Source organism: Prunus dulcis, chromosome 3 (assembly GCF_902201215.1).
Source record: "Prunus dulcis chromosome 3, ALMONDv2, whole genome shotgun sequence".
Classification (NCBI taxonomy): Eukaryota; Viridiplantae; Streptophyta; class Magnoliopsida; order Rosales; family Rosaceae; genus Prunus; species Prunus dulcis.
In genome coordinates this window covers 21,260,567-21,287,296 of record NC_047652.1, presented here as the reverse complement: position 1 = coordinate 21,287,296, position 26,730 = coordinate 21,260,567, and the positions used below count along the sequence as shown (strand labels likewise).

Here is a 26,730-nt window from a genome sequence, read left to right as displayed (position 1 = left end):
TTAAGAGGAGTTGAATTGAGGAAAATTAAATTCCGGATTTTTATTGAAGTTGTTTACTAAACCATATGGATTGAAGGGGAGTTAAATTTCGGATTTTTATTGAAGTTTTTTATTAAATCATATGAAATTAGGGTATGAGTGGTATTAATTACTAAAATGTCCTCGTTGTTAGGTTAAAGTAGATGGCAAATTTGAAATTTTAAAAATTGTGTGATGATATAATGGGTAAAAAAGATGAATTCCTAATGAGTTAGTTCTACAGGAATTAAAATATCACCTCCCACCCAAGAATTGAATTCCTCCAAAATTAAGAATTCAATTCCTAATTTTGTGTGGGTCTCACTTAGGGGTGGGCACGGTTCGGGTTGGACCGATTTTTGTCTCAAATTAGAACCGATATGGTACTATTCATTCGATTTGTTTCGGTTTGATTTTAATTAAAAAAATTTCAAAAAGTGTCCGGTTCAAGTTGAATTGGTTCCGGTCCGGTTTCGATTCTAGTTCGGTTTTGAACCGGGTGATAAAAGTTGGTTTTTAATACAATTCTCAACTGAAATATTATTATTTTTACTTGAAAATTAACAAATTATTCAATTTTATCTCAAAATAAATATTAAAGTTAGAAAAGAGAGATATTTTGAAATTGAACTTGGACAAATAATATTATTATTATTTTTAGTGAAATTAAAAATATAGCATTAAATATAAATATATATTAAAATTATATATATTTTTAATTTGATTGGTTCGGCCCGGTTCGGTTTTTGAAGACATGGAACCGGATCCAAAACCGGTCCAAACTTGTTCGGTTCGATTTTTGACCAGTTTTTTGATTTTTTGGTCAACTCGGTTTTTTTCCAGTTTGGTTTGGTGCGGTTTGGCTCGAATTTCCGGTTTGCATGTTTGAGTGCCCACCCCTAGTCTTACTTACTTTTCAATTCCTTGATGTGAAGTAAATGCAGAAATTATCCATAGATAAAATTCAATTCCTGATTAATAAACATCATAAGTGTTTAGTACATAGGTAAATGTCACCACTGGATTGGTAATCAATTCATTCAAGGCTTATGTACTAAGTGTTAGTACATAGGTAAATGTCACCATTGGATTGGTTTTCAATTCATCCAACGCCGTACGAATACTACTTATCACCAAATCTTGCGTCTTTAATTTGGCACGCGAACATCGTTTTACCTTTTATTTCTCTTCTTTATTTTGCAATGGCTTCACCTCCATTTCTTTCTTTAGAGGCCCCAGTTTAGTTTCACCTTCGTTTTCTTGACTACCATTCCTTCATCCATGGGATGGCTGTCCACCATATATAACTTGTCGACCATATCACTAGGAATCGGATAGCTTTAGTTTGTTGTCCTATATGTTACTAGTTAAAACATGTGGACCATAATATTGTTATTTTTGCTGCGCATGAATAATTATGGAAGAGCAATTTTTTGATAAACTTCTTAATAGCACCCACAAGAGTGAGAAAATTGTGGAGGATTACAGTTAAAAGAAATTTAAAGCTCTATTTTTGGAAGAGATATATTAATAATTTATAGAATTGTTCACAAGCACATAGATTTATGGAGGGATGCTATACTATTCACAAGAGTTTTAAATTTTCTGAGAGAACTTCTACAAGTATCTTAAATGCGGGGGTTCTTTTGGTGAGTCACAACAAGATTAGTTGATGACTTAATATTGTATACAACTACTCTCAAATGAAATTTAAATATAATTTCATAAGATGGAATGTATTTCCTTACATCAAATCCAATTATTAAGGTTTTAATTGGAGAGTTAGTTAATTATCGAGGAGAATGGATTTATCAGCCTAAATCATTAAAGTCGTTATAGTGTGTTTACACCATAATGAACCGAGCAGACCCAGCATCAAAGCGACTAGCACCAAGGCAGCCACGCCTTCTCCCGTGCCGAAGGAAGACACACTTCCGAGGTGCCAGACACCTGCCGAAGCTCCCAGCTGCCAAACCTAATCTCCAGGACACGTGTCGCCACCACAACGGCTTGCACAAAGTCTCACATTGGAACTTTGTGCAAAGCTCTCATTTTCACTTCCCTATAAATAGGGAACAGTACCAAGGTAAAAGCAAGGACCATTCTCCCACTTTTACTGTTACTCTGCCAGAATTACTACCTGTAACTGACTCAGGCATCGGAGAGCCTTCGGCCGGCACCACACCGGTGTCCGAAGCTTAACGACTGCTTCTTCCACTTTATCTTCTGCGGGTTCCTCACCAACTCGTTTCACCAAGGGCCTCAGCCCTCTTCCATGCTGAAGACCTAGCACCTCTAATCACTAAGTTGGACTCAATATTGGCCGGGCCATTTTGAGCATCAACATAGTGGATACCCAACATAGTTGACTAGATCATATCCCAAGATCTAGGTTCACAAATGACAATTAAATTATAGCTGAGTAAGTGGTAGCATTGCATAGATTATATCTACTACCCATGTCCTATGATGGAACAATGATGCCTGCAATGTGTTTTAGGATAATCTTTGTTTTTAATGATTCATATAGCTTGGAAATTCAAGTGGGCTATAGCATAATACTCTTAATAGGAAGTCACCTATATGAATCTAAAATGGGGCTGTTTCTACGAGAATTTTTCAAGGTTAAATTCTCTAAAGCACTCATGAATCTAGGAGTTGCCTAAGGTTGTAAGCACATCTTAGAACTAGATGTGTTTGGTGAGGTATTGTGTGAATACTATATTCTAGGATTGCACAAAAGGCTAAGCAACTCAAGACACATTCACTAATTATCCAAGTAAACTTGATGGTATTTCACTGGGGAAGGTTTAAGGCCAACAATTACCTATCTTAATGTGGTATCTTTCTAATCGAACTCTTTCAAGTGTCTGCATTTTTATTTTCATAAAAAATTTCTTATTATTGGATGTCTAAAATTAGAAGTTACAGTGAATGGGTTTTAAATGAAAAGTTATATAAGCAAGAGTTTTACACCATGACTCTTCATTATGTGACATAACCTGTAACATCCCATATCGACCAACGGAGAAGGGGTGATGTGTCTTATATATACATGCCCACCTCCATCTAGCACGAGGCTTTTTGGGAGCTCACTAGCTTCGAATTCCATGGGAACTTCGAAGTTAAGTGAGTTTGGGGTAGAGCAATTTCAGGATGGGTGACCTACTGGGAAATTGTTCTTGAGCTCCTAGAAACAAAATCGTGAGGGAAGGGGCCCAAAACGGACAATATCGTTCTATTGCATAGCCGATCCGAGATGTGACAGAATGGTATCAGAGACACTCTACCGTGTGGTGCGAGTGTGTCGACAAGGATGTCGAGCCCCCTGAGGGGAGTGGATTGTAACATCCCACATCGACCAAAGGAGAGGGGATGATGTGCCTTTTACGTATATGCCCACCTCTATTTAGTATGAGGCATTTTGGTAACTCACTGGCTTTAGAGTCAGGGGAACTTTGAAGTTAAGCGAGTTTGGGCTGAAGCAATCCCAAGATAGATGACCCACTAAGAAGTTGCTCATGAGTTCCCAGAAACAAAATCTTGAGGGCAGGGGCCCAAAGCGAACAATATTGTGCTACGGTGGAGCTGATTCGGGATGTGACAGAATGGTATCAGAGCCATTCTGCCTTGTAGTACGAGTATGCCGACCAGAACGTTGGGCCCCTAAGAGGGGTAGATTGTAACATCCCACATTGGCCAATTGAGAGGGGGTGATGTGCCTTATATGTACATGCCCACCTCCATCTAACACGAGTCCCTTATATGTACATACCCTAAGCTCACTAGATTCAGAGTCAGGGGAACTCCGAATGTAAGCGAGTTTGGGCTGGAGCAATCCCAGGATGGGTGACCCACTGGGAAGTTTCTCGTGAGTTCCCAGAAACAAAACCGCGAGGACAAGGGAGGACCCAAAGCAAACAATATTGTGCTACGGCTGAGCCGATCCGGGATATGACAGAATAGTATCAGAGCCACTCTGCCGTGTGGTGCGAATGTGCCAAAGAGGACGTCGGGCCCTGAAGGTTGGTGGATTGTAACATCCCACATTGACTGATGGAGAGGGGGTGATATGCTTTATATGTACATGCCCACCTCTATTTTGCACGAGGCCTTTTGGGAGCTCACTGGCTTCGGAGTTATGAGAATTCTAAAGTTAAGCGAGTTTGGGCTAGAGCAATCCTAGGATGGGTAACCCACTGAGAAGTTGCTTGTGAGTTTCCAGAAACAAAACCGTGAGGGTAAGAAGGGGCATAAAGCAGACAATATCGTGCTACGGCGGAGCCGATCCGAAATGTGACATAACCCCTCTAAACAGGTTTTTTTATTATTATAAATACTGCAACACATTGTGTATTTAATAAAGAGTTTTCATTCAATGCTTTTGTCAATAAAATAGAGTATCATATTGAGACATAGTTCAAGCACAAGTTTGTATTCGTTGTTCTTGAGGTTTGGAGTGCCACTATCATAAGAAGGAGGTTGTTATATCCCGAGAGACGTTTGCTATTTGAATCTTGAAGCACAGGAGCAATTTCATCTTAAGGACATAGAACCAAACTCTAGACTCGACAATATTCTGATTTTCCTAAAACTTCTCTTATATTGTGTTTAGTTATTTTATGCATTCAGTTTGGTATGCGTAATAGGATATGAGGCCATCTCTAGTCATAGGGCTAAATATAGTCCAGGGCTATAAATTTAGCCCTCTTAAATATTAATTTTTTAAAGAATAATGTATGGTTAAATTTTTTCATCTCCAGTCATGCTGGATTTTAGGGCCCTTTATATTTTATTATTTTGAGAAAAATTGTGGTACAACACTTATGCTTTCCACAATTATGTATTTTTTAATTTAACTAAACTACTATTTAGTATTTAGAGACAATATTGCATATATGACACGTGTACGTTAATAAGCATTTATTAAGATTTCTAATAAAATTTTGTGTCTACGGGGCACTTCTTATCCTGAAAGAATCTTAATAAAGTGTTTTCAATTTTGTATCTCACAAATTCATCTCCACCCCTTGTAAATAGAAGGATTAATGGCTTATTCCAACGCTAGACTACAAATGATCTAGTTGAAGGGCAAAAGGGCCAAATATGGCCCCTTTTTTTAATAGCTTATGCCACTGACAGCTCTGTAATGCTATTTAAACAATCATTATTTAAATATTCTCTGTTGACTATTTGACTCAATAATGCACCCATATGCAAAGTTGCTTTCGGCAGGTGGTTGATTGGCAGTACAAATTGCATGGGAAATTGGCACCATCACGTAGGGAACAAAGGCTAGCAAAGATGGTTAGTCTTCTGACTTGATTGGATGCCTCCACCATTGGCTTCTTTGAAGAGCCACTCATCCTTCGGCTTTAAAGGGAGTAGCAGCCCAGCAAAATAAAAAAGGCTTATTTATTATAATGCCCTTCAAATTTTGATTAAATCTTATTTTATTTCTAAAATTAAAGTGACTTACTTAACTTTTTTGACTGTGTTTTCGTATTTTACTTTACACTCTATTATTATCTCTATTAATAATTCTGTCAATTTTAATGACGTGACATGCCTATTTTAATTTTTTTACCATTAGTAATGATGCGTCATGTATAGGGCCATTTCTTTTGCTTAAGTGGAATAATAATATAATACTTGTTTAGTTAAAAAATATATAAAAATTGGAAAAATTAATACATAAAAATCTTTCTTCTCCATCTCTCCCCCTTAAACTCTCCCTCCCTTAACTTCATAACCCAAAGCCACCCTCACCACCACATGGTCGAGACTGACATTTCCACCACTGCCACCAAACGACGCCGACGAAATCAGAGTAAAAGCATTGGGTGAACGAGGAGGACGATCCTCCCGAAGAGCCTAGGAAGAAAAATGGCTCGTCGTCTACTTCCTAGCCGGAAGTGAACGTTGCCTAATTGCAGATCACCGAGAACTAGTACCTTAATGACCCCGAAGACTAATATTAGTGCTGCATGATCTCTCTCTCTCTCTCTCTCTCTCTCACTCTAAAATTTTTCTCTGAAATGTTCAACTTTTTTGTTTTAGTTAGGGTTTTGATGCAAATTACAGTAGAGTAGGGGTAGGGTTATTGGGTGATTTTGTAAATAATTTGGGGGATTTAAGAAGTCCGGTAGTCCAAGCAATTACTTTGCCTATGATTTTGACCTCTGCCCACAAAGATCTCATTGCTTAGGTTTACAATGGTCATTGACGAAGTTAGGGGCGAAGCAGGGGTCATGGGAGAGATGGAGAAGAAAGACTTTCAATTTTTATTTTTTTAAATTAAACAAGTAATTACAATCTTTTATTCCAATTAAATAAATAAAAAGTGGGCCTTTACATGACACATCATTACTTGTGGTAAAAAAATTAAAATAACCATTCCACATCATGAACACTGACAGAGTTATTAATGGAGATTATGGTGGGGGTAAAGTGGAACACAAAATTATAGTAAGGGGGTTAAGTGAATTACTTTTTTTTTTTTGGGTAAAATGATATTTGATTGAAATTTCAGAGGATACTACAGTAAATAAGCCAATAAAAAAAAGGAGAATTGGGAGAGAAAATAGAAAGAAGCTATTCGACCAAAGAGAAGAAAAGTCTCTGAACTTGTTCTTTGTTTTTCCCTTCCTATTGTGAGTGTATGAGCTTAAGTTATTATAGTCTTTGGGAAATTGAGTGATAAATACTACTTGTATGTTCTCATTAATTATAGTGGAATATTCCATATTAACTAGCACTTAGACAGACTCCATATCAACTAGCAGTGACAAAAGGATCAGAACAACCTCAACTTTCTAACTTCCATCTTCAATTGGCAATGGCAAACCCAAGCTCAGTTAAAGTGGTTGAAGTTTGCAGGGTGGCACCTCCTCCTGCAAACTGCAACTACTTCTTGCTATTTTCTCTCCCAATTCTCCCTTTTTTAATTTTGCTGGGCTGCTACTCCTTTCAAAACCAAAGGATGAGTGGCTCTTCAAAGAAGCCAACGGGTGGAGCCATCCAATCAAGTCAGAAGACCAGCCATCTTTGCCAGCCTTTGTACCCCACGCGATGGTGCCAATTTCCCTTGCGATTTATCTGCCAATCAACCAAATATAAAGCTGCCGACAGCAAGGCAACTATGCATGGGGTGCATTATTGAGTCAAATAGTCAACACAGAATATTTAAATCAAGATTGTTTAAATAGCATTAAAGAGCGGTCACGCAGAACACATGCTGACAAACTCCTCCATTGAAAATTATTCCCGTCTCATCTGCTAAATAGTTTATTATTTATAGTTGGTGCTAATTGAATCTCTAGTGTTATCCAAAAGTTTTCACGGCAGCCCATCATTTCTTTCTCTTCCTTTTGTTCCGGCTTCTTCTCCATTTCTTCAATACTAGAAACAATTATCTCAAGGCATGAGAATCACAACTTCTTTTGTTCAAAATAATAAACCTGAACAATGCGTGCGACATTGGTTTGTAATAAAACTTGGGTCTTCCTTTCGTAGTTGTAATTTGGCCCAACAAAATGAGAGAAACAGACCATTGCAAACAAACATCCCAAAAGAACAAAAAAATTGAACATCGATCAAATTATTCATCCCCCAAAAACAAAGCGAAAACATTTCACCAATTTCATGCGTGGATTCAAAGGTCTTGAAGCCCTTTAGCAAACACAGAAGCAATAGCTTGCATATGATTTTCACAAAGTGAACTCCGAAATTATTACTCCCCAAAATATAAAGTGGAGAAAGAAAATGCTGTTGAAACGAGGCTTCAAGCTTCAAGGGTTTTGAAGACCTTTAGCAAATAGAGAAGCAAAAACCTGCATGCTATGTTTGTCTAAGACCAACCCAACATCAACAACCCCAGCATCAGTCTTGGCATCTGAAAAGGAGATAGCTCTGGTTCTATCTATGGAAACAATCTCAACCTTCTTTGGTCTTCCCCATCCAAAATCAGTCTCATAAACACCAAACCGATGTGAACCGGCAAGCGTAAGCATTCTCTCACTAGTCACAGCAAACAACCTTGAAACCCAATTCTCTGCCCCATCCAACACCCCCTTCTCCAAACTCTTTATAGCTTCACTGATTGCGTTCACAGCCACAACCAACCCATCTTCTCCAAACAAGGCTTTTGTTTCGGCAACTGCTGTACGTCCCGCTATGCAGTTCCCAAAATAGTTTGGAGATATAGGAGGATCCAAGCGAGACCTGCAGTCCACGTTAAAAGCCAGACGTGTTTGTTCACTGTTTATTTCCTCTGCCTTGACTATGCAAACCCATGTATAGGCACAAGCTAGAGTGAAAGTTGACACATGAACTGAACGAATATCTTCTTGTTTCTGCTCTGCCAATTTAGCCTTTAACAATTGCCTCAGTGTTTCTATATCTGCTCTTGTGAATTCAAAGGTGCCTCGGATAGAGCCCGGCGGGGGTTTCCTCTCCCAAAACATTAAGCTTCTATTGTTGGGACCGTCCTTATTTCGATAGGAGTTCGAGTAGAGTACTCCGAGCTGAGCTGGATCTTGAATGACCCTTCTGTCATAGAATTGTTTCAGCTGATCAGGTAGCACTGAATTAGATTGATCATCATGTTTGCAAATGTGAGCCCAAGATTTCACAAACAAAGTTGAAGTCTTGCCATCTAGAATTGCGTGGTGCATGGAAGTTCCAATGGAAAAGCCACAGTTGGGAAAGACAGTGATTTGCAATGCAACCACTGCAGCTTGTTCATGAGAAGCTCCCAACTGGGGTACAAGAGAATGGTACTCTGTGGCTTCAACGAAGTCACCACTTGAAAGATGGTAGAAGTCAGCATTAGACTCTGCTATCGTGAGTGAAATGGCGTCGCCTTGGACATAGCTAAGAACGGGCTTTTGGGAGTCTTGGGGCCAAGTGAGGTTTCCTGCTAGAGGTAGAAAGTGCTGGAGGGTGTTAGAGAGTGAGGCTTTGAGTTTTGGGACAAGTATTGAATCAAAGAAGAGCGGTGTTGCAGAGTAAGTAGGCATTTGGTAGAAATAAAGGCGCTGGACCGGCCCAAACCTTAACCAACGGATGTCGAAGAAGGTAAGGGGAAGGGAGCTCGGGGAAGCGAATGCCCCGGGTGAGGACGGAGGAGGAGGAGCCACCCTGCAAACTTCAATTACTTTAACTGAGCTTGGGTTTGCCATTGCCAATCGGAGATGGAAGTTTGAAGGTTGAGGCTGTTGTGATCCTTTTGTCACTACTAGTTGATATGGGTCTGTCCATGTGCCTAGTTTTAAGTCATTTTCATATTTCAAAAAGTGTGCGATCACCAAATCTTGCATCCTTTTCCATAAAAATTCATATGATTTCTTCTTGTAATTAAATGACATAAAATAAAAGCTTGCATGATATGCGCGGGAACATTATATATTTAGGATGAGAATATTCCACTATGCTACATGCAGTTTGAAAATGACGGAATATTTCGCCATAACCAATGAGATACATACAAGTAGTATTTATCACTTAATTTTTTAAAGATTTAGGGAATGTTAATAACTTTATCTCTAACATTTTCTTTTGGACATTCTCCCTAACTGACTCTTCTCTCTCTTCGGGATTTCTCCTCATGACATGTGTCAATTTCTTTGCACTTAAAACAATGTCATTAATGCATCATAGAAGATACTTTTTTTTCCAAGTTTACTCTTATTAAACGTATTAACTTTTTGGGTAAACGGCCGAAAACCCACCTGAACTATTTTGACTGTTGAACTTCACACTTTAAATTATTTTTTCAGCCGATTTAGCCCTCGGACTATTTTAAATAGTCAATTTTGCACATATTGTTAAGTTTTTAGACTTCCATCTAATTTTCTGTTAATTATAGAAGTAAATTTGTCATTTTATAAGGACAATACCAAAAAATAATAAAGAAAATGTAAGATCATGATTTCTTCTCTCTCTTTCTTTCTTCTTTTTCCTTTTCCTTCTTCTTCCTCTCGCTCTTTTCTTTCTTCTCTCCCTGTCTGCTCCATCTCTCCTATCTCTCTCGTATATTTCCTTCTTATTCTTCTCTCTCTCTCTCTCTCTCTCTCTCTCTCTCTCTCTCTCTCTATCTCTCTCATATATTTCCTTCTTATTCTTCTCTCCCTCTCTCTTTCTTTCAAGAATCCGATTCAAAGTAGGCGTTGCCTTCTTCCCAAAGTGTACAATGCCTTCTCTGCAACACAGATGCACAGATATGAAAATCCATTCCAACACCGCCACTCTCCCTTTCCTCGTCCGCTGGTAACAAAAATCAGCAAAAGAAATTGATAGCCAAACCAAATAAATGGACACTTAGCCAACACCAACGGTCAAATAAAAAACAACCCAATCACCCATAAAAATCATCCAGTCTCCGAATACCCAAACACTCTGAATGCATCCTTAAATCCCATTAACTCAATCAAGAACAAGTAGGAGGCAATGAAGATGAAAACATATCTTGATTCTGATTATATGTTTATTTACACAGACCAATCATTGGCATTCACTCGAAAATCCTGGTGGACGTGGGATTGCAGACAAGAGTCTTAGGAGGAAGGAGCTGGGGAAGATGTTGATTGCCTTCTTCCTTTTTTTCCCTCCCCCCCCCCCCCCCAAGTTTTGTAGTTTTAACAATTTAATTATTTTAAACTTTAAATTTTTTATATAAATTAAACAGTAAATCACGTGCCTAACATATGACATTTAGACGAAAAATTAGATGAAAACTAACTATAGGAGCTAAATTGGTTGAAAAAATAATTAAGAGTGCTAAGTTCGACAGTTGAAATAATTCAGAGAGCGTATTCGGCAATTTACCCTAACTTTTTTATTTTAATTTACAACAAGTTAGTGTTTTTATAATATTTTTTTTTTTACAACAACCTTGTTAAAAAATTAAAAAAAAAATACATCAGTTTTTTTTTTTTTTTTGGTTAAAAGAAAACGTCTTTTTTTTTTTTCTCTAGAGAAATGAAACTCCAATTTTCTCTTTGTTTCTATTGGTCATTGATAATGGCTATGTAAGCATCACATGTGCAGCTTCCGCCTTTAGACAAGTTTGACTGTTTTAGTGCAAAAGAATCATCCTTCAAGCATGGTTAACTATCAATTAATAGTGGTCTAAATTCTTTTGTGTTTAAAAAATAATCATCCTTCAAACATGGTTAACTATCAATTAATAGTGGTCTAAATTCTTTTGTGTTTAAAAAATAGAAGTTCTCTCTTTGAAAAGAAAAACATACATTTTTTATATATAAAAAAACTGACGTTTGTTCTTATTTAATTTTTTAACATACATTTTTTATATATAAAAAAAAACCGGCCATCTTTGCCAGCCTTTGACCCCACGTGACGGTGCCAATTTCCCTCACTATATCTGGCAATCAACAAAATATAAAGCTGCCAAAAGTAACTTCGAATGTGCGTGCATTATTGAGTCAAATAGTCAACAGAGAATATTTAAATCAAGATTGTTTAAAATAGCAAAACAGAGCGGTCACGCACGCCACATGCTACCAACTCCTCCACTGAAAATGGTTCCCGTCCTCATCTTCTAAATAGTTTATTATTTATAGTTGGTGCTAATTGAATCTCGTTATCCAAAGTTTTCATGGAAACAATTATCTCAAGGCACGAGAATCACAGCGTCTTTTGCTCAAAATAATAAACCTGAACAATACGTGCAACTCGGATTCGCTCAACAAAATGAGAGACATTTGTTCAAATTATTGATCAACAAAATGAGAGAGAAAAAATGAACATTGATCAAATTATTCATCCCCCAAAAACAACGCGAAAACATTAAAACTCTGCAACAAATTAACACCAATTTCATGCGTGGATTCAAAGGTCTTGAAGCCCTTTAGCAAACAGAGAAGCAAAAGCTTGCATATGATGTTTTTCCAAAACCAAACCAACCTCAACATCTCCAGCAATACCATCCCTAGACTCTGCCAGGGACATTGCTCCTGTCACTTCGATCGAAACCACCTCCACCTTGCTTGGCCTTCCCCATCCAAAATCTGTATCATAAATCCCAAACCTTGGTGAACCAGCAACACCCATAAATCTCTCTTCACTGCTCACAGCAGTGTAAAGTTTTGGAACCCAAGTCTCTGCCCCATTCAAAATCCCATCACTGTCCGCACTTTTTATAGCTTCACTGATTTCGTTGACCGCCACGGTCAACCCATCTTCTCCTAGAAGCCCTTTTCTATCTGCAACTACTGCACGGCCCGCTATGCAGTTCCCCAAGTAGTTTGCAGGTAGGGGAGGGTCAAAGCGAGACCTGCAGTCCAGACTGAAGGCCATCAAAACTGGCTTATCGCTCTGCTTTTGCTCTGCCTTGGCTAAGCAAACCCATGTATAAGCACATGTTACCGAAAATGTTGACAAATGAGGATGATGATCAGATTCTTTTTCATTCTTGATCATCTCTGCCATTTTGGTCGAAACCCATTGCTTCATTGCTTCTATTTCCGGTCGTGTGATTACAAAGATGCTGCGAACCGCATCTGATGGTGGAGATTTAAACTGGGTAACCATCAAGCTCCTGTTGTTGGGTCCGTCCAGATTCTGAAGCTGGTTCAAGAAGATTGGTTCGAGCCCGGCCGGGTCTTGGACGACCCTTCTGTCAAAAAATGGTTTCAGCTGATCTGGTAGAGCTGAACCAGATGGATCATCACCAAGATGTTTGCAAATGTGAGCCCATGATTTCACAAACATGGTTGAAGACTTGCCGTCTAGGATGGCATGGTGCATGGATGTTCCAATGGAGAAGCCCTTGCCGTTGGGGAAGATGGTGACTTGGAACGCCACGGCTGCGGCCTTTTCGTGAGATATTGGCAATTGGGTTCGAGAGAATGGTACTCTTTGGCCTCAACAAAGTTGCTAAGATTTGAAAGGTGGTGGAAATCAGCATGAGACTCGGCAATGGTGAGCGAAACGGCGTCCCCTTGGACATAAGTGAGAACTGGTTTTGGGGAGTGTTGGGGCCAAGTGATGTTTCCTGCTAGAGGTCGGAAGTGTTGGAGGGCGATGGAGAGCGAGGCTTTGAGTTTTGAAACTAGTGTGGTGGTTTCAAAGGAGTTTGAGATTTGATAGAAGAAAAGGCGTTGGACGGGTGCAAATCTGAGCCAGAGTAAATCAAACAAGATTAGAGGAAGCGCGTCAGGTGTGACTGAGTAATCTTCTGGTGAGCTTGGCTGTGGAGCAACCTTGCAAACCTCAATCACTCTGACTGAGTTTAGGTCTGCAATTGGGGATGGAGCATGGAAGCAAAGTTGAATGTAGGGTTTAATATAATGGGTTTCTTAGATCTAGGTCCAAAACGATTCCAAAATGATTAGCTGTTATTGAGTTTAGTCCGCACGTTTTTTATTTTTACTTTTTAAAGTAAATAACAAAAACACATTTAAAATCTAAATTTAATGTATTATTTTATTGTGATTGAATTTCTTAATTTAAATTTTGAATTCTTTTCTTGATAATATTTGCCTAATATATGAATAAAATACAATTTAACCAATGAAAAGTAAAGACCCACATATTATACCAATCGACATACAAGTAAGCACCCATATAAAATCATGTACCTGACATATAGGTAAATAGTGTTATTATTAGCAACGGAAAAAACTAAGTGATAAATAATGTTACTTATAAGTTAGGAACCTAAATTAAAAGACTGCATATAAGTTAGGAACATAAATTAGAAGACTACCTATAAGTTAGATACAAAAATAGACAAATAAAAATTGTATGTTACCTATAAAAAAACATTGTCGAAAATATGAAAATATATATATATATATATATATATATATACATACCTATGCAATCGGCAATAGAACAATATACTTATACCATAGGATTTCTACTATATATATCTACAAGAGTATGTAATATACCTCTACCACAGGGTGAACAAAAATAAAAATTGTTACCTATAACTCATGTACTAAACGATGTGTGTTGCAAACTGATCTGGGTTTTCCTTGCATGCTTCAAATGATTTGATTTTTCCTTGCATGTTGAAGTAGTTAGGGATTTTTGTTTGCAAACTAATCTAGTTTTTCCTGGGATGCTTCAACTGGAAAACCGTAGAAATGCGTAGGTACTTGTTTTAGAGGGAAATGTCGTTTTGGATCATTATTGATCCTTTTAGCTGCAAGTAGATCAAGTTCTCTCTCTTAAGTTGAACCCTTTGTGTCTTACATTATAAATTTAGTAAATGAATGTCATCATCCATCACTACCTCTCTTTGATTTGCTCTTGTGTGTGATGTATATAAAGGTACTGAAAGTTCCACAATCAAATGCTTTGGTTGACAATGTATAATAGTTTGTAACAACGTGTTTTTTGGGATATGTTTGTCATTTTTTTCTTTTTCTATTCAATGACAAACATTATAAATGACTAATTATTATCACATAAATTATTATTGCCCGATTCAAAACATAAGAGGCAACATTGGAACAAAAAATTATTTTAAAAAAAAAAAAAAAAAAAATTACATCATAAAATATTTAAAAAGGAATGTAATCTTATATGACACAAAAGTCAAAGAACTTATATCAAAGTCACCAAATTCAAAGAGTAAACCCAACTTCTCAATGAAAATTTGGATCCATATAACTTTTCTAAAAAGAAAAAGGAGAGAAATGTTTCTCTCTGCCATTACATTTTCTTCTCCCTCTCTTGATATTCTATACAATATTTTAATATTCTAGTAGGGAAATGGGCAAATGGGTTGATGTAATTAATTTTAAATTCTAAATATTAACAACTTTTGATTGTCAAGGGATTTTTTAATATTTTAAATGGATGTTAATAAATCACCAAGGTTTCCTTTTAGCTTTGGCTTATTATAACAAAACGTCCCTAAGGTTTACGAAACTATCAGATTGCATCCTTAATGTTTTTTTTTTTTGTCATTCGTGGTCCTCAAAGTTAGCATGCATGATCACAAATGGTCCCTGCCGTTACGTTCCGTCAAAAACTCCGTTAGTTTGCTGACGTGGCATATATGTATATCACAAAACATCCTTAAGGTTCACACACCTATCACAAATGGTCCTTACGAAATTTTTTAATTTAAAATTCATAAAATTTTTGTTTTCTTTTTAAAATTTTATGAATTATAATTATTTTAAAATATTTATTAAATTTTAAATACATGTGACCCTATATTATTGTAGATGTGGGCTCCACATATATGCCACATCAACAAACTAATGAAGTTTTTTTAAAATAATTTAAAATTCATAAAATTTAAAAATGAAAAAAAAAAACTAAAGGTTTAGGGTTCATAAATGGTCCTCAAGATTAAAATCCTTCTATAAATTGTTTTTTCATTTATAAATAATTTTAAAAAGAAAACCAAAATTTTATGAATTTTAAATTTTTTAAAAAAAAATTCGTAAGGACCATTTGTGATAAGTGTGTAAACCTCAGGGATGTTTTGTGATATATATGTATGCCACGATAACAAACTAACAGAGTTTTTGACAGACCCTAACTTCAGGGACCATTTGTGATTGCACATACTAACCTTGAGGACCATAAGTGACACAAAAAAACATTAAGGATGCAATCTGATAATTTCGTAAACCTCAAGGATGTTTTATGATAATAAGCCTTTAGCTTTCACTGCCCAAGGAAACAAAAAACCACGAGCCTTCTTCCTTATCTTCATCTTCCCCTCTCTCTTTAACTCATCTATCTCTCTCCCCCTCTCTTTTCTCTATTTCCACTCTGGTTCTTAGGTTAATAACTAAGTCTGGTTTTATTTTTTACATTTCTTTCTCCCTCCTTCTTTGTGTTTGTGATGAATCAAGGTTACTTCTCTCTCTTTCTCTCCCTTATTTTTTTTGCAGGTTTGTTATTCTAGGTTTGGTAACCGATCGATACCGCAGCTACCCACGATAACCGGCCCCTCCGGCAACCGTCTCTGTGCGGTGCGGCGTTGGTTTGGATTTTGGCTAAACCGCAGGTAGTCGGCCGATAAACGGTTTCTTTGTTTCGGTGCGATTACCGCACCGAAAACACCCCTATTCGGTGCAACATAGGTGAGGAGGCTTCAAGTGTCAAGGGTTTTCAAGACCTTTAGAAAATAGAGAAGTAGAAACCTGCATGTTACGTTTGTCTAAGACCAAACCAACATCAACAACCCCAGCATCAGTTTGGGGATTTGAAAAAGGAGATAGCTCTGGTTCAATCTATGGAAACACTCTCAACCTTCTTTGGTCTTCCCTGTCCAAAATCAGACTCATAAACCCCAAAACGATGTGAGCTGGCAAGCATAAGAATTTTCTTACTGCTCATAGCAAACACTCTTGAAACCCAATTCTCTGCCCCATCCAAAACCCCCTTCTCCGAACTTTTAATAGCTTCTCTATTGTTGGGATCGTCCTTAGTTCGACACAGGTTCGAGTAGATTACTCTCAGCTCCGCTGGATCCTAAATAACTCTTATATCATAAAATTGTTTCAAATGATCAAGTAGCACTGAATTAGATTGATCACCACGTTTGCAAATGTGAGCCCAAGATTTCGCAAACAACGTTGAAGTCTTGCCATATAGGATTGCGTGGTGCATGAAGGTTCCAATCAAAGGGCCAGAGTTAGGAAAGACTGTTGAAATGTAAATTCTTTACTGGTTTACTCTTTAGCTAGACAAGTATAAGGCTTAGATTAGATCTCATGGTGTTTGACTCATGTCTTAGATTTGGACCAAGTGTCAAGCTTATATTATTGGCACATTTTGTATGGCTGAGATAATATTCTCTGCCTTGTAAAAGAGAATGTGTCCGTTAGAATGAATCAGAGTGCACAGCAATGTTTTGTGTTGGTTAACAAACTCTCTCTCTCTCCCCTCAAAGTTTCTATTCAACTCTGCAACCTTTCATTTCCTCTCTATATTCCTCTTCTTCCCAAAATCATAACATGATATAGAAATCTCAACATGGTATCTAGAGCCTAGGTTCGACTCTGCATCTGGGCGTCGGAAATTGAAATTGAAATTGAAATCGAGGAAATCCAACGTAGAGAACCACTATCTCGTGGGTTTGGTCTCATATGGCTGGATCTAGAATGAGTGAGCTTCATGCTCCCATTTTCAATGGCAACTACGATTTTTGGATAATCAAGATGTGTATGATTTTCAAATCTCACAAGCTTTGGGATATGGTAGAAACTGGGTTTGAACAACCAGTGAAGAAAGAGGATGGTGAAGCTTTAACTACAGCTCAGAAGCTTGCACTAGAGGAAAATGTTGCAAAGGACACTAAGGCGTTGGGTCTGATTCAGAGTGCAGTCTTTGATGAAATTTTTCCCAAAATCGCCCTACAAGAATCTGCCAAAGCAGCATGGGAGATCTTGCAACAAGAATTTCGAGGAGATAAGAAGGTACGATCTGTAAAATTGCAAGCACTTAGAAGGGATTTTGAATATACTCGTATGCAAGATGATGAGTCTCTATCTGGATATATAACCAAATTGCTTGAGCTTGTAAATCAAATGAAGTCTTATGAAGAGGATATTTTTTATCAAAGAATCGTATAGAAACTTTTGATTAGTTTATCTAGAGAATATGATTCTATTGCAGAGGTGATAGAGGAGACTAAAGACACATAGACTATAGGATTTCAGGAGGTTATTGGCTCTTTGAAATCCCATGAACAATGGTTGCAAAGGCACACTGAGAAACTGACAGAAATGGCTTTCTCTAGCCTAAGTGTGAACCCCAGAGAGCAGTCAAATGTTGCACAAGATGGGAGTTCTAAGTCCAAGAAGAATTGGAAATCACAAAACACGAAGAAATGGGAGGGGAAGTCTGGAAATACTTTCAAAAAGGAAAATCAGAATGAAGGAACTAAAGGTCCTTGTAAAATCTGTCGTAAACTACATTATGGTCCTTGTTGGTTCAAAGGCAAACCTAAATGCTTTAAGTGTGAAAGGTTTGGTCACTTGGCAAAGGATTGCAGTGGGAAGACACCTCAGGCAGCTCATTATGCAAAACACATGGAGGAAGAAGGGACAATGTTCTATGCTTGTCATGCTGCCTCTGTAATCAAGAACAGTAGTGTGTGGTGTGTGGATAGTGCTTGTAGTAACCATATGACCTCACATGAATCTCTGCTCATTGATATAGACACCAATGTCACTGCAAAAGTGAAGATGGGAACTGGAGATCTTGTTCAAGCCACTGGTAAAGGCACTCTAGTGATTGAAACAAAATCTGGACCAAGGCATATAAAGGAAGTCATGCTTGTACCAGGGTTGGATGAGAATTTACTTAGTGTTGGACAGATGATTGAGCATGGATATTTCTTGCTCTTTGGTGATTATATAGTGGAGATATATGATGAAAAGTCACTGAAACACCTTGTGACTAAGGTTCAATGACTGGAAACAGATGTTTTCCTCTCTCCCTTTAGTATGCAAATGCAGTAGCTATGAAGGCAACAATCAAAGGAACTACTTGGTGTTGGCACAGAAGATATGGTCACCTAAATCTTCAAAACTTGAAGTTACTGCAACAAAAGGAACTGGTTTATGGACTGCCAGAGATTGGAAACTTCGAGAAGGTGTGTCAAGGTTGTGCAATGAGAAAATCACACAGAGAGGCATTCGATAAAGAGAAGGCATGAAGAGCAAGCATGCCACTTGAGCTCATACACTCAGATGTGTGTGGACCAATGCAATCCACAACCATTAGAGGTAACAGATACTTCCTAACCTTCATTGATGATTGCACAAGAATGCGTTGGGTATACTTTATACAACACAAGTATGAAGTATTTAACATCTTCAAGAAATTCAAAGCCATAGTGGAATTACAGAGTGGATACAAGATTAAAAGGCTTAGAATTGACAGAGGTAGGGAATACACCTTAACTGAATTTTTGAAGTTTTGTGAGGATGTAGGATTGGAAAGGCAGTTAACTATAGCCTATTCACCTAAGCAAAATGGGGTAGCTGAGAGGAAAAATAGAAATATTGTGGAAATGAGTAAAGCAATGGTGCATGAGAAGAGGCTACCTTATAAGTTTTGGGGAGAGGCAGTGAACACGGCTATCTACATTCAAAATCGATGTCCAACAAGTGCTCTAAATGATTCAACTCCATTTGAAGCATTTAGTGGTAGGAACGTTGGAATTAAGCACCTGAGGGTATTTGGCTCTATTTGTTACTGTCATGTGCCTTGTCAGTTGAGGCTCAAATTGGATGATTTGGCAACCAAGTGTATCTTTGTTGATTATATTAAATGTGAGAAGGGCTATAGAGTTTACAACTTGCAAACTCACAAAATTGTTGTTTCTAGGAGTGTAATATTTGATGAAGATGCATTATGGGATTGGGAAAAACAGGATGTGGAGCATGTTTTTATTCCTATAAGTTTTGAGGAAAATCCTAGAACCACTGAAGAAGAAGATGAAGTCACAGGTTCACCTACAACAGAATCTCAAATTGAAAGTGGCTCAGGTTCAACTAGTGCCAGTTCACAAAGTGCATCACCAAGTTCTACTCCTGTGAAGCTAAGAGATATAGCTGAGATCTATGCTAGATGCAATATGAGCATCATTGAGCCAGAAAATTAGGAAGTAACTTCAAAAGATAAAGCTTGGCAGAAAGCTATGAGGGTTGAAATGGAGATGATTGATAAAAATGAGACACGGGAATGGGTAAACAGACCAATGTAGAAGCCAGTAATTGGTGTTAAATGGGTTTATAAAACTAAGTTGAATCTTGATGGTTCAATACAAAAACACAAAGCTAGGCTGGTGGTCAAAGGTTATGCACAAAAGCCTGGAATTGACTTCAATGAAACTTTTGCTCATGTTGCCAGATTAGACACTATTAGAACTCTTATTGCATTGGCAGCTCAAAAGGGGTGGAAGCTGTATCAATTGGATGTCAAGTATGCTTTTCTGAATGGTGTGCTTAAGGAAGAAGTATATGTGGACCAGCCAGATGGTTTTGTGATTAAGAACTCTGAAGACAAAGTGTACAAACTGAAGAAAGCTCTGTATGGTCTAAAACAGGCGCGAAGAGCATGGTATGAGGAAATAAACTCGTATCTAATTAACTGCAGTTATACAAGGAGCTCTAGTGAAGCAACTCTCTACTGCAAGACCAAGGAAAACTCTGGAACACTCATTGTATCGATTTATGTTGATGAAATAGTGTATACATGAAGCAGTGAAGAATTGATTGCAGATTTTAAGTATGAGATGATGAGAAGGTATGAAATGATTGACTGAGGTCTTTTGTACCATTTCCTTGGTATGGTTGTGATTCAAACTGAAAAGAGTATTTTATAAGTCAAAAGAAATATGTTTTGACTCTGTTAAGCAAGTTTGGCTTAAAGCAATGCAAGTCTGTTAGCATTCCCTTGGTGGCAAGTGAAAAACTATGCAAAGATGATGGCAGTGAACCTACTGATGAGAATGAATACAGGTAGATTGTGGGGAGCTTGCTGTACCTAACAGCCACAAGGCCAGATATAATGTTTGCAGCTAGCTTACTAGCTAGATTTATGCATTGTAATACCAAGAAGCATTATGGAACAGCTAAGAGGGTCTTTAGGTACATACAAGGGACTATTGATAATGGCATAGAATATCAGAAGGTTAAAGAGGCTGTGTTAAATGGATATTGTGATAGTGACTGGAGTGGGAGTCAAGATGACATGAAGAGCACTTCTGGAAATGCTTTCTCATTTGGAAGTGAAGTGTTCTCTTGGGCATCTGTCAAGCAACACAATGTTGCTCTCTCCACGGCTAAAGCTGAATATGTTAGTGCAAGTGAAGCAACTACTCAAGCTATATGGTTGAGGTTTATACTTGAAGACTTTGGAGAATTGCAGACAGAGGCAACTCCATCAATGGTAGATAATATCTCTGCCATTGCAATGACAAGAAATCCAGTTTTCCATCAAAAGACCAAACATATCAATCGCAGATACTACTTCATTTATGAAGCTTTGCAAGAAGGAGTTGTAGACTTGAGATACTGCAAATTTGAGGAGCAGGTAGCTTATATATTCACAAAGGCACTACCAAAGGATCGATTCAACTATTTGAGAGGATTGCTAGAAGTTAAACCAGTTAACAATTTAGAAGGAAATGTTGAAATGTAAATTCTTTACTGGTTTACTCTCTAGCTAGACAAGTGTAAGGCTTAGATTAGATCTCATGGTGTATGACTCATGTCTTAGATTTGGGCCAAGTGTCAAGCTTATATTGCTGGCACATTTTGTATGGCTGAGATAACATTCTCTGCCTTGTAAAAGAGAATGTGTCTGTTAGAATGAATCAGAGTGCACAACTATGTTTTGTGCTAGTTAACAAACTCTCTCTCTCTCTCTCAACGTTTCTATTCGACTCTGCAACCTTTCATTTCCTCTCTATATTCTTCTTCTTCCCAAAATCATAACCTAATATAGAAATCTCAACAAAGACAGTGATCTACAATGCCATCACTGCAGCTTGTTCATGAGACGGTTCCAACTAGGGTATAAGAGGATCGTACTCCGTGGCTTCAATAAAGCCATCACCTGAAATCTGGTAGAAGTCAACACCAGACTATGCTATTGTGAGCGAAAAGGTGTCGCCTTGGACATAACTAAGCACGGGTTTTTAGGAGTTTTGAGGCCAAGTGAGGTGTCCTGCTAGAGGTAGATAGTGTTGGAGGGTGTTAAAGAGCGAGGTTTTGAGTTTTGGGGCTAGTACAGTATCAAAGAAGAGTTGTGTTGCAGAGGAAGTAGGCATTTCGTAGAAATAAAGGCACTGGACCGGCGCAAACCTTAACCAACGGATGTCGAAGAAGCTAAGAGGAAAGGAACTTGGGGATGCAAATGACCTAGGTGAGGGTGGAGAAGGAAGAGCCATCATGCAAACTTCAACTACTTTAACTGAGCTTGTTGGGTCTGCCATTGCCAAATAGAGATGGAAGTTAGAAGCTTGAGAACATTATATATTTATAATTGGGAAATGCTAGCAACCTTCTCTCTAATCTTATCTTTTAGACCTTTTCCTTTGTTAGCATGATATATGTCACTTACTTGCCCTTAAAACAATGTCATTAATGAACCAGATAATTTAGTTTTTATTTTTCAAATTTATCCTTATTAATGTATTAATAAAATAATAATATATTTAATTACACATAATACATTAAGTCTCCGTCTACCTCCTTCCCCATCAACTCCCTCCTACTTTAATCATCAACCGCCTTCTTCCCACCCCACCCTAAACCAGATCCACCCCACACCCACCAAACCACCCTCCTTAGCCACACACACCCACTGCACCTCTTCCCTTCTCCAACCCGTCTCATCCCAAACTCACCCATCCGCGACGCGGTGGAGGCGCGGCCCCATTTTGGTTCTCTATTACTACTGAAATCAATTCCAAGATTTATCGAAGGAATGTATCAGAAAATATTTTTACAATTGAAACCCAATTTTACTGTTCCAAATAATCTTTGGAATTTGGATGAAAAAATAGTCATTTTGCCGCTCCACACTCACCCAGTAACAGTTGATTTACTTGGTGCAATTTGTTTTTATGATATGGAAATTTAGGATTTGGATTTGTTCTTTTCTTCATTATATGGCAGCTTTGGGCGCATGAGATGGGTGTCTCTGTTTTTTTTTTTTTTTTCTTTTTCCCTACAACAGCTTTGGGGTGGTGGGGTGGGGGTTTAACGTGGAAGAGGAAGACGAAGAGAGAAATACTTAGGTTTTTAAAAATAATTAAAAATAATTAATTAATTGGTTTTTAATTATTGAAAAAGGCCATGGCATTATCCTTTTCTTATTTAATTTTTTTTAAAAGGTGATAAGAAAGCTGTAAACAAAAACTTGGATTAATTGAAAGAAACATGGAAGCCAAATAAGGGAAAAAAAAATACATAATAAGGATAAACTTGGAAAACAAAATCCATGCATTCATTACATTGTTTTAAGTGTAAGGAATGTAATACATGTCATGTAGAAAAATGAGAATGTCCAAAAGAGAAGATTGGAGAGAATGTTACTAACATTCTCCTTTCAAATTAAATTACCTTTTTTTTTTTTTGGACGAACATTATTTGTTTAAATAGCATTAGAGAGCTGTGATGTGATGCCACATTACAAGTTACAACTCCTCCACTGAAAATTACTCCCGTGTCGTCTGCTAAATAGTTTATAGCTCGTGTTAAATCAAAACCTTTCATGCCCCATTCAAAACCAGCCCATCTTTTCTTTAGTTTCTTCTGGGTTCACGTTCACCCCCATTTCTTCAATACTACAAACAATTATCTCAAGCCATGACCCGTTCAATCAATAAAAAGTAAAAGGAGCTGATTTCCCCACTCCCATTGATCATTGACAATGGCTATGCAAACATCACATGTCTAGCTTCCGCCTTTAGACAAGTTTAACTATTTTAGTGCAAAAGAATCATCCTTCGAGCATGGTTAACTATCAATCAATAGTGGTCTAAATTCTTTTGTGTTCAAAAAATAGACGTTCTCTCTTTGAAAAGAAAAACATACATTTTATATATAAAAAACTGACATTTGTTCTTATTTAATTTTTTAACAAGGTGGTATAATAGTTACTTTAAAAAAAAAGATAAATGAAGAAAATAAAAAAGTTAATATATTTAATAAGTATAAATTTGAAAAACAAAAAGTAGCTAGTGTGATGCATTAATGATATTGTTTTAAGTGTGTCATAAGAAGAAAGAAGAAAATTCAAAAGAGAATATTATAGAGAAAGTTGTTAGCATTCTCCAAGACGCAAATAACCTAAGCTTACACACAATAAGAGAAAAAAAAAAAAAAAAACAAAGCAAATGAACAATTTCAGAGAATTTTCTTCTTCTGAATGACTTCTTCCTATTTTCTCCCCTAATTCTTTTTATTTATTTATTTTGCTGAGCTGCTACTCCTTTCAAAGCCAAAGGATAAGTGGCTCTTCAAAGAAGCCAACGGAATACGGATGGAGGCATCCGAACAAGTCAGAAGACCAGCCATCTTTGCCAGCCTTTGACCCCACGTGACAGTGCCAATTTCCCTTGCACTTTATCTGGCAATCAACAAAATATAAATAAAGCTGGCGAAAGCAACTTTGCATTTGGTGCATTATTGAGTGAAATATTCAACAGAGAATATTTAAATCAAGATTGTTTAAATAGCAATACAAAGCTGTCACGCACGCCACATGCTACCAACTCCTCCACTGAAAATGATTCCCGTCCTCATCTGCTAAATAATAGTTGGTGCTAATTGAATCTCAAGTGTTATCCAAAGTTTTCATGGCAGCCCATCTTTTTTCTGTCTTCCTTTTGTTCCGGCTTCTCCTCCATTTCTTCAATACTAGAAACAATTATCTCAAGGCATGAGAATCACAACTTCTTTTGCTCAAAATAATAAACCTGAAGAATACGTGGGACATTGGTTTGTAATAAAGCTTGGCATAATGAGTCGTCAACTACTCCTTTATTCATTGAGAATTGGATACGGAGACGAGCGAATCCGAGTTGCATATGTCGTTGCAGCTTGTTCTTCGCTAAATTGACTAGCACTCAAGTTCGAGTTGCTTTTTCATAGATTAGATAAATTTATAATCGTTTATACTATCGTCTCTATCAAAGAAATAAAAAATGAGAAATAGTTGTTCTAATGAGAGAAACAGAAAAAAGAAAAAGAAAAAAAGAACATTGATCAAATTATTCATCCCCCAAAAACAAAGCGAAAACATTACACCAATTTCATGCGTGGATTCAAAGGTCTTGAAGCCCTTTAGCAAACACAGAAGCAAAAGCTTGCATATGATGTTTTTCCAAAACCAAACCGACCTCAACATCTCCAGCAATACCATCCCTAGACTCTGCCAGGGACATGGCTCCTGTCTCTTCGATCGAAACCACCTCTACCTTGCTTGGCCTTCCCCATCCAAAATCTGTATCATAAATCCCAAACCTTGGTGAACCAGCAACACCCATAAATCTCTCTTCACTGCTCACAGCAGGGTAAAGTATTTGAACCCAAGTCTCTGCCCCTTTCAAAATCCCATCACTGTCCACACTTTTTATAGTTTCACTGATTTCGTTGACCGCCACGGTCAACCCATCTTCTCCTAGAACCCCTTTTCTATCTGCAACAACTGCACGGCCCGCTATGCAGTTCCCGAAGTAGTTTGTAGGCATGGGAGGGTCAAAGCGAGACCTGCAGTCCAGACTGAAGGCCATCAAAACTGGCTTATCGCTCTGCTTTTCCTCTGCCTTGGCTAAGCAAACACATGTGTAAGCATATGTTACAGAAAATGCTGACAAATGAGGACGATCAGATTGTTTTTCATTCTTCATCATCTCTGTCATTTTGGTCGAAACCCATTGCTTCATTGCTTCTATTTCCGGTCGTGTGATTACAAAGATGCCACGAACCGCGTCTGGTGGTGGAGATTTAAACTGGGTAACCATCAAGCTCCTGTTGTTGGGTCCGTCCAGATTCTGAAGCTGGTTCAAGAAGATTGGTTCGAGCCCGGCCGCGTCTTGGACCACCCTTCTGTCAAAAAATGGTTTCAGCTGATCTGGTAGAGCTGAACCGGATGGATCATCACCAAGATGTTTGCAAATGTGAGCCCATGATTTCACAAACATGGTTGAAGACTTGCCGTCTAGGATGGCATGGTGCATGGATGTTCCAATGGAGAAGCCGTTGCCGTTGGGGAAGACGGTGACTTGGAACGCCACGGCTGCGGCCTTGTCGTGAGATATTGGCAATTGGGGTACGAGAGGATGGTACTCTTTGGCCTCAACAAAGTTGCTTCGACTTGAAAGATGGTGGAAATCAGCATGAGACTCGGCAATGGTGAGCGAAACGGCGTCCCCTTGGACATAAGTGAGAATTGGTTTAGGGGAGTGTCGGGGCCAAGTGATGTTTCCTGCTAGAGGTCGGAAGTGTTGGAGGACGATGGAGAGCGAGGCTTTGAGTTTTGAAACGAGTATGGTGGTTTCAAAGGAGTTTGAGATTTGATAGAAGAAAAGGCGTTGGACGGGTGCAAATCTGAGCCAAAGTAAATCAAACAAGGTTAAAGGAAGGGCGTCAGGTGTGGCTGAGTGATCTTCTGGTGAGGGTGGCTGTGGAGCAACCTTGCAAACCTCAACCACTCTGACTGAGTTTAGGTCTGCCATTGGGGATGGATCATGGAAGCAAGCAAAGTTGAATGTTCCTTAATTCTTATTTTAAACGGCCAAGTGGCAAGTATTCTATAATTTCTCATGTCATTTAATTTATGCTGCGCCCGATAAGTTTGAACAAATGTCGCTGTTATGAATTTCAGAGATAATTTCTCCCAATACAGGTCTAACAAAAAAAGATTCTAAAAATTTACAAAAAAATATGTTATAGGCTGTTCTGCAGTCTTATAAAATTCCAATAGCCTCAAAATTAACAAAATGTGGCACAATAGCCTCCCAAGTCAACACTTCGTGGTAGTCATTTTCAAGTTCAAAAAAGTGGGGAATCACGTAATCTTGTGTCTTTAATCCGGCATGCCAGCATTTAACAACAGAATCAATGAAAACAAACGAAAACAAACTAGATAATTGTGATTCAAATACTAGATGCAGCACAGAGGAGGAAAAAAAAAAACAGAGCTACATGGTCCATGGAAGAACATGTTCACAAAGAAAATGCTGTTGAA

The 26,730-nt window shown here is 37.9% G+C and overlaps 2 protein-coding genes and 2 pseudogenes across 3 annotated transcripts; all 4 read right to left on the bottom strand.

The window, feature by feature from the left end:
- Positions 1-7,703: 7,703 nt before the first annotated feature.
- On the bottom strand, positions 7,704-9,200 carry LOC117622143 (phenolic glucoside malonyltransferase 1-like). The gene has a single exon (XM_034352712.1). It carries the CDS (start codon positions 9,198-9,200, stop codon positions 7,809-7,811), a length of 1,392 nt encoding a protein of 463 aa, XP_034208603.1. The 3' UTR covers positions 7,704-7,808.
- A 2,448-nt stretch (positions 9,201-11,648) lies between these two features.
- LOC117621982 lies at positions 11,649-13,629 on the bottom strand (annotated as a pseudogene). The gene is made up of 2 exons (XR_004584940.1): positions 13,623-13,629; positions 11,649-13,339 (listed from the first exon to the last, which is right to left on the bottom strand). The product of XR_004584940.1 is annotated as a phenolic glucoside malonyltransferase 2-like (transcript).
- Positions 13,630-16,242: 2,613 nt separating this feature from the next.
- On the bottom strand, positions 16,243-21,967 carry LOC117621981 (annotated as a pseudogene).
- A 2,762-nt stretch (positions 21,968-24,729) lies between these two features.
- LOC117620600 (phenolic glucoside malonyltransferase 1-like) lies at positions 24,730-26,373 on the bottom strand. Its single transcript, XM_034350719.1, has one exon. The coding sequence runs from the start codon at positions 26,216-26,218 to the stop codon at positions 24,806-24,808; it is 1,413 nt and encodes a 470-aa protein (XP_034206610.1). The 5' UTR covers positions 26,219-26,373; the 3' UTR covers positions 24,730-24,805.
- Between the last annotated feature and the right edge of the window lie 357 nt (positions 26,374-26,730).

What these genes read in the sequence shown, in the direction of transcription:
- LOC117622143 (XM_034352712.1), bottom strand. Translation starts at nt 9,200, where the DNA reads ATGGCAAACCCAAGCTCAGTTAAAGTAATTGAAGTTTGCAGGGTGGCT.
- LOC117620600 (XM_034350719.1), bottom strand. Translation starts at nt 26,218, where the DNA reads ATGGCAGACCTAAACTCAGTCAGAGTGGTTGAGGTTTGCAAGGTTGCT.